The sequence below is a fragment of the Mya arenaria genome, chromosome 3 (genome assembly GCF_026914265.1).
Source record: "Mya arenaria isolate MELC-2E11 chromosome 3, ASM2691426v1".
Classification (NCBI taxonomy): Eukaryota; Metazoa; Mollusca; class Bivalvia; order Myida; family Myidae; genus Mya; species Mya arenaria.
The window spans coordinates 8,648,305-8,662,164 of record NC_069124.1 but is presented as its reverse complement, the minus strand read 5'-3'; the positions used below and the strand labels follow the sequence as shown (position 1 = coordinate 8,662,164).

General features: G+C 38.0%; 1 protein-coding gene across 2 annotated transcripts in view; it reads left to right on the top strand.

Moving 5' to 3' along the window:
- Positions 1–11,350, top strand: part of LOC128229155 (xanthine dehydrogenase/oxidase-like) — a 36,724-nt gene extending 25,374 nt beyond the window's left edge. The window contains exons 17-31 of one of the 2 annotated variants that reach the window (XM_052940874.1): positions 70–232; positions 1,422–1,491; positions 1,702–1,789; positions 2,115–2,201; positions 3,460–3,651; positions 4,162–4,307; positions 4,722–4,803; positions 5,087–5,182; positions 5,609–5,737; positions 6,656–6,730; positions 7,238–7,290; positions 9,163–9,280; positions 9,898–9,984; positions 10,569–10,736; positions 10,979–11,350. In XM_052940874.1, coding sequence (XP_052796834.1) covers positions 70–232; positions 1,422–1,491; positions 1,702–1,789; positions 2,115–2,201; positions 3,460–3,651; positions 4,162–4,307; positions 4,722–4,803; positions 5,087–5,182; positions 5,609–5,737; positions 6,656–6,730; positions 7,238–7,290; positions 9,163–9,280; positions 9,898–9,984; positions 10,569–10,736; positions 10,979–11,143 — 1,719 coding nt within the window. In that variant the 3' untranslated portion in view covers positions 11,144–11,350. The remainder of the gene's footprint in view (positions 1–69; positions 233–1,421; positions 1,492–1,701; positions 1,790–2,114; positions 2,202–3,459; positions 3,652–4,161; positions 4,308–4,721; positions 4,804–5,086; positions 5,183–5,608; positions 5,738–6,655; positions 6,731–7,237; positions 7,291–9,162; positions 9,281–9,897; positions 9,985–10,568; positions 10,737–10,978) is intronic. The other variant, XM_052940875.1, reaches the window with a different exon arrangement.
- Positions 11,351–13,860: the final 2,510 nt, after the last annotated feature.

Sequence of the window (13,860 nt, the reverse complement as noted above, 5' to 3'; positions counted from 1 at the left end):
AACTTATTGATTCCATAGAAAAATTCTAAAGTATTTTAGTAAATCACGAATTTAACCTTCACATTTTAGGACCATATGTACTTGGAGACACATGTGGCTGTGGCTCGAGTCCAGGAGGGCGGAGAGGTAGAGGTAACTGCAACCGGTCAGAGCCTTCGACACCATCAGGAGGCCATCGCTGACCTGCTGTCCATACCTAGACACAAGGTCACCGTAAAGTCTAAACGGATTGGTGAGTAGACGTCCTGCTTTCAATACATATGATTGACTCAAGGTGACCGTCAAGGCAAACCGTACTGGGGAATCGACACCCTGCTGTCCATACCTAGACACAAGGTCACCGTAAAGTCTAAACGGATTGGTGAGTAGACGTCCTGCTTTCAATACATATGATTGACTCAAGGTCACCGTCAAGGCAAACCGTACTGGGGAATCGACAACCTGCAGTACTCTGCTGGATAAAAGGTCACAGGAAAGGCTAAACGTATTGGTGAGTCGTCTACCTGCTGTCCATACCTATACACAAGGTCACCGTCAAGTCTAAACGTACTTGGGAGTCGACAACCTGAACTCTGCTGGAAAAAAAGTCGCAGGAAAGGCTAAACGTACTGGTGATTCGATAACCTGCTGTGCACAGCTGAACAATAGGTCACAGCTATGGCTTAATGTATGTGTGAGTCGACAACCGGCTGAACACATCGAGACACAATGTCACAGTTACGGATAATTTTGTTTGTAAGTGGACGACCTGCATTACACAGATGGACAAAAGGTCACAGTCAAGGCCAAACGTATTGGTGAGTCGACAACCTGATGTGCACAGCTGAACAATAGGTCACAGCTATGGCTTAATGTATGTGTGAGTCGACAACCGGCTGAACACGCCAAGACACAAGGTCACAGTTACGGATAAATTTGTTGGTAAGTAGACGACCTGCATTACACAGATGAACAAAAGGTCACAGTCAAGGCCAAACGTATTGTTAAGGAGACCTGCTGTCCATACGGTATAAAAGGTCACCGTCGAGTCTCAACGTAATGGTGAGTAGAGAACCTATTTTCTATACCTTGACACATGGTCACCTGCTATTTATACATCACCGTTACCGTCAAAGCTAAATGTATAGGTAAGTAGACGACCTACAGTAAAGCACTTAATACAATGACATATAACGAATTGTCCGACCTCTTGGGTACTGACCTCAATGTAGGAGTTAAAAAAACAAGTAGCATCATTGTCACGCAAATGCGATGTTAACCCACATATTATCCCAAGAGACCAAGGTCACTGTCAAGGTCACACAAAAATGAATACATATGATCGGTAGGAATAGTAAGCTCACCAGCAGTGATAGAGAAGAAATGGTGAAAGGTCGCAGAAAACAAACGAGAAAATGAATTTAAAATTGATTTACTTTCAGGTGGCGGATTTGGCGGGAAGGAGGTTTTTTCACCTGGAATTTCAGTCATTGCCGCCCTTGCAGCAAAAAAGTGCGTATAATAAACAGGAGCTTCTCCGCCATTTTTTGCAGCTGTCTTAAAAAGACCCGATTTCTGACATTGTCAACCGTTCAAATACATCCGAGGTTGTTTTCGATACAAATGGCCGAGGAGTGAATGAAAAACATCAGTTACTCTACACTTCTCCTGTTTTATCTACTTAGTGAGTTCTTTATCTTTGATAACCGCATTCAAATTCAGGACAGGACGAGTGGCCCGCTGCGTGCTGCCGAGGGACGTTGACATGAAGGTCAACGGGAAAAGGCATCCATTCCTAGGGGTATATAAGGTATCGAATATTTGGATTGTTAATGGCATAAACAGCCTACATAAGTTAACATATTTCTTGGTAAAATTTCATGAATAAAAATGTTTTAACAGATCACAAGTGTTTTAGAGAAAACGATATGTGAAGTGATTGAAAAAGGAATTTGTGTAGAATTGAATCAATGTATTTCAAAAAAGATTTGATGAACAAAATTTCAAGAAGTAAAAAAAGTATACACATTTTACAAATAATAAAAGTCACGTTCAGAACTTTATAACAAGTAAGATTACTTAAACTTTTGATCAAAAATTGGAGATTGGTTTTATGAAAAAAAAATGTTGACCAGGTTGGTGTGTCTAATGACGGGACGCTGGAGGCCATTGACGTCCAGCTGTACAGTAACGGCGGATATGCGTCCGACCTCTCCATCCCGGTATTTTGAGGAATGATTACCACTGTCTGTCTGCATTAACGAAACAAGAGCTTGTAGTGATTATTGCTTACTTATGCTCTTCAATTGAAACATTGTGAACTATATTTTAAGCTAAAGAAAACAAAGAAAATGTAGATAAAAAGGCATAAGCGTTATTCAAACCAACCACCTCAGATCCCAGTTTTGAAAAGTCTTGATTCCCTTATAAAAAGATAAAGTTAAGCTCAATCAATTGTTTTATTATATTTTTAAATTATATGTTTAACCTTTAAAGCTAGTTATAATAATGTAAGAACTTTTGATGTATGCTATTTGGTAATGTGATTATCAAATCAATACTTCCACAAAAGAGCTTTTGCTTGATTACATGATGCAGACTTTTTCATTGAATAGTTGCAACTTAACACATGATAATACAAACCTTGTATTAATAAGATGCATGACGCTCGAATACAGCAGGACTTGTCAGGCGATTAAAAATACTTATAGCAAAGAACAACGATTCACTACTTTAAGTTAAAAAATCACTTAATTATCTTGTGTTTTGATAATTCAGTAGGGCATTGGCTGAAAAATAATTATGACAACACGCCTTTTGATAAAATGTTGAAAACTCATTTATTCGAAATTTTGCTCGACTTATATTGAAATTTAACGTACTAAACGACATTAGTATACTTGTCATGATACCATATCTTCATTAAAATTTGCCGTGGGAAGGAGAGATAACTAAGTCGTGGCCACGATGTAATTAATTAAGTCGTTGCCTACAAATAACTTTGTCGTGGGAAGCAGTAAGTAATTCGTGGCCACGTGAAAACTTGGTCGTGGCCACGATATAACTCAGTCGTTGCCACGAGATAACTAAGTTGTGACCACGAGATAACTAAGTCCTGGCCGCGAGATAACTAAGTCCTGTCGAGGAGAAAGTTAGTCTAGATCACGACATATTTAGTCGTGGAATCGGGTTAGTTTGTCGTGGCCGCGAAATCACATATGTCACCTTTTTGCCACCATAAGCTTGAGATTTTCTAGGAATTTCTTCCACCTCCAATTTGGCCATGCTAGAAATTCTTATCTTGCCCACGTGCAAAGATAAAACAAGTACCCGTATGGAACTCCTTTTCTTTTGTCATCATACAATTACCTCCCTTGTTGAAGACCGTCGTCTGTTACAACATGGACACTTTGTCTTTTACTCTCGATAATTGAGGATACATATAATCTAATAATTCTATTTGTCTAAAACCTACTTAAGATCATTGAGAACGCGGTGACGTCATTTGAGTCCGGCTACAAGGTGCGTGCTCTGCGAGTGGTTGGGCGTGCATGTAGGACCAACACAGCCTCCAACACCGCCTTCCGGGGGTTTGGCCATCCGCAGGGCGTCCTTGTTATGGAGGACATCGTTTCGAGGGTCGCAGCTTTAACCGGTCTCACGGCGGAAGTGGTAGGTCTAAAGTAAAGGTGTATGGGTTAGGAAAAGGAGAGTTTCCAAGATATGTGACTAAGCCTTTGTACGTCCTAAGTATTTTGAAAGGACATAATGACAAAAAAGGAGAGTATCATAGAAATCATAAGATTTAATCTTCTAATGAGCATCATTTGATATCATTTGTCAACGCAAGCTGATTACAATCATATCCTAAATACTAGCTCCGTCAGTAAGATCGTGGACTGAAGTCAGATTGTTTGGCCACGCTACATTGCCACTGCTTCACGTAAAACCAGTAACTCTAAGAACACACAGGACTTGCGACGGGTGTTGATGGCCATTTGTACCATTCTTTGGAAAAGAACAGAAGTATTTTTATTTAGCAATTGCACATTTCATCGTCATGAACAGTAGCTTTCAATGGTATCGCGACCGCTATGTGTTCCTGTAAATGTGCATTCATATTACAGCACAAACACTCTGGCATACTACTTATGTACATATATTTTTGCATCATTGTTGAAGATTCGGGAACGAAACCTGTACAAGGACGGAGACGTGACGCCGTGTGGGACGCTCATGAAGAACGTCACGTTAACGTCACTCTGGCGTCAATGCCACCAGGGCAGCCAGTATGAACAAAGGCTCAAGAAAGTTGAAGAGTTCAACAAGTAAGCCTTCTATGTTAATCACATGTTAGAATATGCAAATGCAATCTTCACTGAAAGCTAAAAACTTTTATTGAAGGATTTTGATTCAAGTTCAATTTTCAAAATAGCGCTTGTATCTGACTGTTATGTTCGTTCTCTGTTAACTGAATTTGGGTAAACCCTTAACAAATAGCTTTTAGGGCTGATGTTAGAAACGGTATAAAAGTCAACACAGCATCGTTATAACTGGTATTGCATGTAGTTCCATGTCATTCTACCTTGCTGCCTATCTGTCCTATCATGATTGTGCATTCTGACACCTGGATATGTATCGTTATACGACAATAATATTTGTTAACATGGCAACGCTTCTTACTGATTGATGGTTGTGTGCCTGTTTCTACATTAATTGAACTGTCGGGGTGTGACATGCAGGCAAAACAAATGGAAGAAGCGGGGGATCGCCATGACTGCGTCCAAATACGGCGTCGGGCACGGCATTCAATTCTTCAATCAGGTAGACTAGTGGACAAAAAAGTTTTTTGATCAGACCAAAAATCAATTTCTTCGATATGTACGTCTCGTAAATGTATCTTTACAAAACTAATGTTGGAATGTATCAATGTTTATGTAGAAAGATCTTTATTCTATATCAATAATACATTTCTCCGTTCGCATTTAAGTTTTGACCACTCAAAGAACATTAATTAAATGTAGTACATTAACATATTTTTCAAGGATATATACATCAGCAGTATTCACTGGAGAAACGCGACGTACTTATTTGAGCGTCTTTATAGGGTGCGGCTCTGGTGAATATTTACCTTGATGGAAGCGTTTTGGTGGAGCACGGAGGAATCGAAATGGGACAGGGCCTGAATACGAAATGCATACAGGTCAGGCATAAAACCATAACTCACCAGGCAAATTAAGTGTTTAATGATCTGTCAGAAGCGTTTTTAAGCACACGAAATGTTTCCCATATTCAATGGAACCCCGTTGGCTCGAGCTCGCTTGGCTCGATTATCTCGTTTGCTGGAACTGGATGGAAAATACTGATTTTTTTTCTACTGAAGTTAAGCATTCCCGCTTGGATCGACTTTCCTGAGGCTCGAGATTATTCGTCGGCCCAACGGAGTTCGAGCCAACGGGGTTCGACTGTTTATACAACGCTCATTGGAATATGACATCAATTTAAAAGAAAGTAATTCAATGCACAAATTTTCGAAAAATAAAATTTCAAGCCTAAAACCTTCAATACATTGATGCATGAATTATTGTCTCTAGTCTACGAGTTTATCTATTAGGTCTCAATTATTTAGGTCGCCTCTCGTGCACTTGGTATCCCGGAAGAGAAGATCTACACGTGGGAGACGTCAACCCGCGAGGTCCCAAACACCATGGCAACTGTTGGAAGCATGGGTTTTGACCTCTACGGACCTGCCGTGAAGGTTGGTTGTGTAACGGCTTACATTATAAGGTATCCGATTACAATATAGCTTGTCATTTCACCAAGTCATCGACGAAAATGGTAAATTTTAATAACTGGTGTCCCAATATTATTTCAGTATTCTTTAAAAGGGTACCTTCCTGTTTCATAATATGTTATTATAATAACTAAATGATCGATAAAACACTTGATTGCAGTTGCGGTTTTAAATAAATTATCTTATCCGTTATAATTATCATGGAAACACTTTGATATTTAGTAATTGTTCTACACATTAACATCTTTCAAATGGAACCACTATAATATAAAACCAAATAATTGTACATTGGATACCTTATTATTGACGCCAAATTTCTTGATATTTAATATCTTCCGCCACGCCTTAATTGATAATATTCGAATCAATGGTGTTGCAAATATGTATTTTTGGATTTTAACGGACCACGGAAAAACAATAAGTAGCAATGTCCCAGAGTTTGTTTTCAGCGTTTGTCCTTTTACTTACTTTCTTCTTACTTTTGTTAAGAATTATTTATGGTATCCATTTCCAATAATTATTATTAATTTGACTCTTGTCACATTGGACTTTAACTAGTTGACTGATTTAAGTGATATGATTGAATAGTGGTGTTACTTTTGAATAAAAATTGAAAACTCGGTGAACATTTTGGAAAGATTTGACCCAACCAAAATCTAACTGCCTACTGCAGTACAAACGAATTATAACTGAATAATTCGGCTGTTTAATCTGTCAATAAGGGCATCGGTATAATTTCATTAGTTACGCTTCATATATACCTTTAACATGACTAGAATAGTTTATTTGGATTTAAACAAGTACGTATTTAGGGTAGCAATCGCGAGAATAATATTTTAATTGTTGTAAAAGAATTATTCAAATTTTGTTAATTTGTTGCAGATCGCTTGTGAGACCCTGATCGAACGGTTGAAGCCGGTACGTGAGACGATGACGGACGCTCCGTGGGAGAAACTGGTTAGTGTTACTTAAACGAGTAGATTACCTCTTTGTTGTACAATTCGAGGTTTCAGTTTCACAAAAATATCAACTCCATTGTTACAAGACCAAGCTAAGCACACTATGTTCAGGTGTAATTTGTAGGCTATTCGATTTTTGGGGAGTTCTGAGACTTGAAGGGAGTTAATGCAATAATAATTTATTATAAACTATTTTCCAGTTGTAAAATCAAGTCAATGAAAATAATAATGTTGCTGAATAAAAGGGCCGGAATGGTCGCATTTTTTTAAATGTATTATATCGTCTGTTCGTTTCGAAGAGATGTTCAGCATTCATCGAGTGAGATAACAACGCTATGACTTGATTTATTTCTTTTACATTTCAGAGTAAATATTGCGTTACATGCCAATTTACTTCAACAGCCGGAAAAGGATACAAAATATTCCTAGCGTCCTATCCTCGATCACAAAAAGTTAACATTGTTGGTTTTATTATATTTATTTGCACAATATGGATCCTTTCTAGATACAAGCAGCCTTTGTGAAGAGGGTGCCATTATCAGCTACCGGATTTAACATGTAAATAAATATTCTTAACTAATTAAGAAACCTGTCGCTTACAAAGTCGGTGTATGACCTGTTTTTTTCTTGATGACTGTTGACAATGTAAATATAATGATACCCTATCAAATAGACAATTGAAATAAAGTTTGTGCAATTTCGTGCATGTTTGTAAAATTGTATCTCACTTTCTAGAAAAAATGTTAACCAATCTTGCTCTCCTAGTTAACCAGGTTTTCAACGAAAACCGGGTTATTAGAATGAGGTTGTCGTTGGGCGGACGGGCGGGCGGGCGTCAAACATTGGTTTCTGTTCAATAACTTTAGTTAGCATTGATAGATATTGGTGAAACTTGGTGTGTAGGTAGCTAATGGGAAGAGATAGCTTGGGATTGCTTTTGAGCGGGGTGGGGCTAAAGACAAGGTCACTGTAACTAAAAATAGAAAAATGGTTTCAGCCCAATAACATTAGTTAGGATTGATAGATATTGACGAAACTTGGTGTGTAAGTTGCTTATGTGAAGAGCTAGCTTGGAATTGCTTTTGAGTGGGGAGAGGCTTGGGTCAAGGTCACTATTACTTAAAAAAGAAAAATGGTCAAGGTCACTGTTACTTAAAATAGAAAAATGGTTTCTGCCCAATAACTTTAGTTAGCATTGACAGATATTGACGAAACTTAGTGTGTAGGTAGCTAATGGGAAGAGATAGCTTGGGATTGCTTTTGAGCGGGGTGGGGCTAAAGACAAGGTCACTGTTACTAAAAATAGAAAAATGGTTTCTGCCCAATAACATTAGTTAGGATTGATAGATATTGACGAAACTTGGTGTGTAAGTTGCTTATGTGAAGAGCTAGCTTGGGATTGCTTTTGAGTGGGGAGGGGCTTGGGTCAAGGTCACTATTACTTAAAATAGAAAAATGGTCAAGGTCACTGTTACTTAAAATAGAAAAATGGTTTCTGCCCAATAACTTTAGTTAGCATTGACAGATATTGATGACACTTGGTGTGTAGGTAGCTTATGTGAAGAGCTAGCTTTTGAGGGGGGTGAGGCTAAGGTCAAGGTCGCCTGTTACTAAAAATAGAAAAATGGTTTCTGCCCAATAACTTTAGTTAGGATTGATAGATATTGACGAAAGTTGGTGTGTAGGTAGCCTATGTGAAGAGCTAGCTTGGGATTGCTATTGAGGGGAAAGGGGCTAAGGTCAAGGTCACTGTTACTTAAAATAGAAAAATGGTTTCTGCCCAATAACTTTAGTTAGCATTGACCGATTTTGATGAAACTTGGTGTGTAAGTTGCTTATGTGAAGAGCTAGCTTGGGATTGCTTTTGAGTGGGGAGGGGCTAAGGTCAAGGTCACTTTTACTTAAAATAGAAAAATGGTCAAGGTCACTATTACTTAAAATAGAAAAATGGTTTCTGTCCAATAACTTTAGTTAGCATTGACCGATATTGATGAAACTTGGCATGTAGGTAGCTTATGTACAGAGCTAGCTTGGGATTGCTTTTGAGGGGGGTGAGGCTAAGGTCAAGGTCGCCTGTTACTAAAATTAAAAAAATGGTTTCTGCCCAATAACATAAGTTAGCATTGATAGATATTGATGAAACTTAGTGTGTAGGTAGCTTATGTGAAGAGCTAGCTTGGAATTGCTTTTGAGTGGGGAGGGGCTAAGGTCAAGGTCACTATTACTAAAAATAGAAAAATGGTTTCCGCCAACAGTAATTTTCAGTTACGTCTCTTTTTGATAAAAGTAAAGATAAAGTCATACAACAAATTAATTGGCTATAATTTCTGATTGCCCATAACAAAAATCTGGTTTCGTCGCATTGCGGCGCTTATAGTTTTACTTTTGGATTTCCCGATTGAAATATGATTATGGGAATGTCGTTGAAAGGGTTGACAAAAAAGAGAGCTTCAACATAACAAGGAAGACCGGAAACAAGCAGGACTATTTTACGTACGGGACCGCTTGTACCGAGGTTGAAATAGACGTCCTCACAGGAGAAAACCAGGTAACCCCCCATGCCTATTAATGGCAATTAAAGCGCCTGAACAACAAATGAAATAGTTCTCTGATAGCTTAATTGAAAATGTTTATCATTTTAATGCCTTGTTACCTCAGATAAATCTGGAATCAATAGAAAGCTTGCTGACTACTAACAACTGTAAATACTTGACTTTGCATCCTTATACTCAGTTCTTAAAGTTTGTATATTTGCTTTTATTAAATCTTAAATCGGACATAAATGACGTATTTCTGCAAATTTTCAAGGCCAATATGCTTGCTTTTTTATCATATTTTGGGTTAAGATTAGTATATGCCTATTCTGCGCATAAAACCCTTTTAAATGATACCCTAAAATTATGGGGTCACCACGCACCCCGAAGTCTTATTTGTATATGTATCGGACACATTAAAGTGCACGATGCGCATAAAACGTAACGTCACATTCATAAATATAGAGGCAAATTATCGGCAAACCTTGGTCATATCGATGTGGCTATCTTAAACATTCCCGCTTGGTGCTAATTGCAGTCGGACGGCTCTTAAAATTAGGCAGAGCTTATCTGTTTTTATATTTTTAGGGTTTTATCTTAAAGTTTAAAACATTTCCATTTGCTATAACAGGTGGTTCGTAGCGACATATTCGTAGACCTGGGAACAAGCGTAAATCCCGCCGTGGACATCGGGCAGATAGAAGGCGCTTTTGTGCAGGTACTACGCATATAAAGGGTAGAACATAACCCATTGTAAACGCTCTATCTAGTGTCTAAATACACATAATATTATGTAAGCATAATCCGTTGTGTATTTAGAGCCTAGTGGTTATCTAATTATCTTGGAGTACTGGAAGGTTATATCGGCCTTTTTTCCCCAAATGATGCACTCTTACTCCCAAATAAGAGTTACTACAATTGTTTTAATATACCAAAATGGTTAATAAATGTCGAAAACAATGGTTCTTATGAAGGATACCGAGTTTAATTTGAAAGAAAGGTGCAGATAAAAAGGGTACTTCTACCTTATGAGAGGATAGTTGATCAACGTAAATATTTTAGCACTCACCAATCATTGAACATCTTTGCGATTTCAGCTATTGAATACACGGTTAAAATCTTGATATCAGTAATTAATAATTTCCATAAATGCAATATTTAGTTAAGTAGTTAAAGGTTGATTTCTCAAAATTATGATTGTTATACAAGTGTATTTATTGATTTTATTGACTATAACCTATAGGTTCTAACTACTGTAAAAAAATAAAATATATACACACCAAATATGTACCTGTTTATCAGGGTATTGGTATGGTAACAAGTGAGGACATGCGTGTTAATGTGGACGGGAAGAATATGCATTGTGGCCAACTTCTCTACAAGATCCCTAGCGTCACAAGTACGCCTCGGACATTCAATGTCACCCTCATGAAAAACCCAGATATCAAGACTACTATCTACTCATCCAAGGTATGTCCCCTAAAGCAAACCCAGATATTAAAGGGTAAGGTTCTATGCGATTAAACACGTTTACTATAGCAATGGTATAATAGTATACCATATGAAAAACATGATTGTACCTTTCTTATATGGAAACCGATAAACGGACATTTACTATGCCTTGTAATTGTTCAGGAAATATACAATTATTCTCAAAATCATCGCAAAACATTACATTGAAATCGTCAAGTTTCGTTTTTATACATTTTCAGAGTGTTGGAGAGCCTCCATTGATCCTATCCATGTCGGTGATCGCTGCAATTAAGCACGCGGTTGAAGCTGCGCGCGCACAAAATGGTCAAGTTGGCTATTTCCGGATGGATTCCCCTTCCACTGTGCAGCGAATAGCGGAACTTTGTGGGGAGCAGATTAGATAAAATGTTTAAAGTTACGAAATTTTATTTTAAACAGCTCGTTGTTAGTATGAATGTTAATGCACACCGTGATAAACTGACAGTATAAACGATTTCCCCATGCTTAATATCATGTAAAATAATTAAGCATGATATTAACTGTGATTATATGTTTTTATCTAGCAAATCAAAGCAATGATAAACTGAATATGAGCATACCTCCTCATTGTCTTAACACATACGATTACGCTCTTAGAATTTCGAAATAATTTCAACAATGATAATATATAATTATTCAATCGGAATAAAAATGTGCTTAAATATTTCAAATATATAATATCCAAAGAAATAGCAAATTTTAAAACCTACTGTATTTTGCCACAAGCTTTGAAGAAGTACCTCTCTGTGTTACTGTTACATTTATGTCTTAAACAGTTAAGGTAAATCTCCGACGGACTTTAGCTGGGACTTTACAGGAGCATTTGTAGTTAGTGCCAACAATTAATGACTCGGCATTCTGAGCGATTGGTGCGTTAAATGTATCATTGTTATGTTAACGTACAGAGTTACATTACTTTCTAGATAAACACTTGTTAGACGGGAGGAACCCTCAGTCTTTAGGTACTACACGAATGTCCGAAGTGAGTGTGTGTTGTCAAAAGTCAAAATCGAATGATCATTATTCAGTAAAACTGAAACTCAAACTCCGTCAAATTGTGGAAGTTTGGGTCCCGGGATGTGATCGAACTTTAATGGAGATTTCAGTGTTTTATATTTGTTTACGAATTTGACATTGAGTTGTAATGGACATATCTAATACTCTTTAATCTTATGAACATTAAGGCACGTGATAAGCAATATTGAAGTGGATTAAAGTGTAAATAAGCAACGAATGCCTATAAATGCTGTTGAAATTGATGTACGGTAATCGCTGATGTCAATGCCAACTCCTTCCAATCTAAGTTTTCGCGACTGTTCTGAAATCAAAGTGCTTAGAGAATGGGGATAATAGTATATTGGTTGTCGAGGCTCCTTCGAGCCTATACATATATTTATACCGTTGCTGAAATTGCTGAAACAGGCCATCTAATCATGCCCCAGTTTAAACAAAATTTGCCTAACCTTGAAACCTGACCCAACACGAAAATCGAACCCGTCCAGGGTTTTCCGCGAGCCCGCATGCGCATAAATGTTTGAACAAGGTTTCTTTACGCATATATAGCATTAGGCGTGAAGGAGATGACTCTGACAACCGGTGACTGCAAACGAATTTTATATCTGAACCAAAACGAGAAATAACCACAGAAGAAGCATTTTAAAGCAATTTTTAAAAGAGGGCTTCATTATAAAATTGATGTAAGCGTTGGTTTAGTATCTGTCTGTATTACAATCACAGTTACATTAATGTCCAAAATAGTTTGAGTAAACATGTTATCATCTAGGGGGTCTGCGTTAGTTTAGAAAATATTGTATAATACAAAGCTGGGTCGTGATTTATTTCTTTATCAGCGCACCGTAGGGCGAATGTTGTTTTCTCGTACTCATGGTAGGAAATGTTCAAGTTTGATATCGGCTTTGGTCGGTTATGTTCGCATCGAAGGTCAGATTAACTACGAAAAAACACACGTTTGGCATGGGACTGCTAATTGTTGATGTGCAATTAGCGGCCAAAATTGTCTTTATGATCTCCAAGGAATAATTGTATTTTTATTCAGGTACGAACGTCTTAGTATGAGATTTACTTTGGGGCGGATTTGTTTGTGTAATGGGTCACACATCGTAATTCGGTCATTTTCACGAAGCGCTTACAAATGACTATATGAGCGCCACGTAAGGTGTTTGTTGTGAACACGTACCCATCATAGGCTTTCGACATGATATGTTATCGTATATTACATTTCTATGACGTAGTTAGGTCCCTCAAAGAAATCGCCTAAAGTGGCACTGCGAGCGCTTTGATAGGCTTGTTGCTTTTACATACTCGACTCATGACACAAACGGAACAGATCGGGAACCGTAATTTCTGCGCAAATGTCCCTCGATATATATTTATAGAGTATACAGCTGACGAGCAGAACAGGTGGCCATATTATATAAAAGCTCTAAGTTTGAATACCCTCTACATTCAACCAAGCACTTGGACGGAAGCGGTCCGGTCTACCTAAGAAATGTTGCCTAGCCTTGACACTCGACACTTCTCGCGAATGTTAATGGTCCGAGCCCTCGCGGGTTCGCACATGGTCAGACAGATATGCATCAAAATTCATATAAATACACATGCCGGAAGCGCGGACGCTGAAAACTGATGAAATAATTACATCCTATGTCAAATCAAAATTGCATACCGTGTCTCCCAGGTATCCGTATGTGCGAAAACAAGCGTACCGACATTCCTGTATATACACATAAAGTGGGCTTTCTTGACACTCGACAAGCTCGTAAACCGTAACGGCCCGAGCCCATCTGGGCGCACACATGCATACAAACACAGTCAGCAGAATTAACAGGAGAAGCACCTCATTAAATGAGAGGGAAATATGCAAAAATCTCAATTTTGGTCAAAATGTCAGATAGGCCCTTTTAATCCTACGATTCTACAGTAGTATGCATAGGGTAAAAGAGGGTGGTATGATTGCTAATAAATAGCGTTTACATGGCAATTTGCTCACGAAACACGGTCACCACTCAGGCGAACATATTATGATGTTGTAATGGCACATAATCAGTGTATATTATTTAGT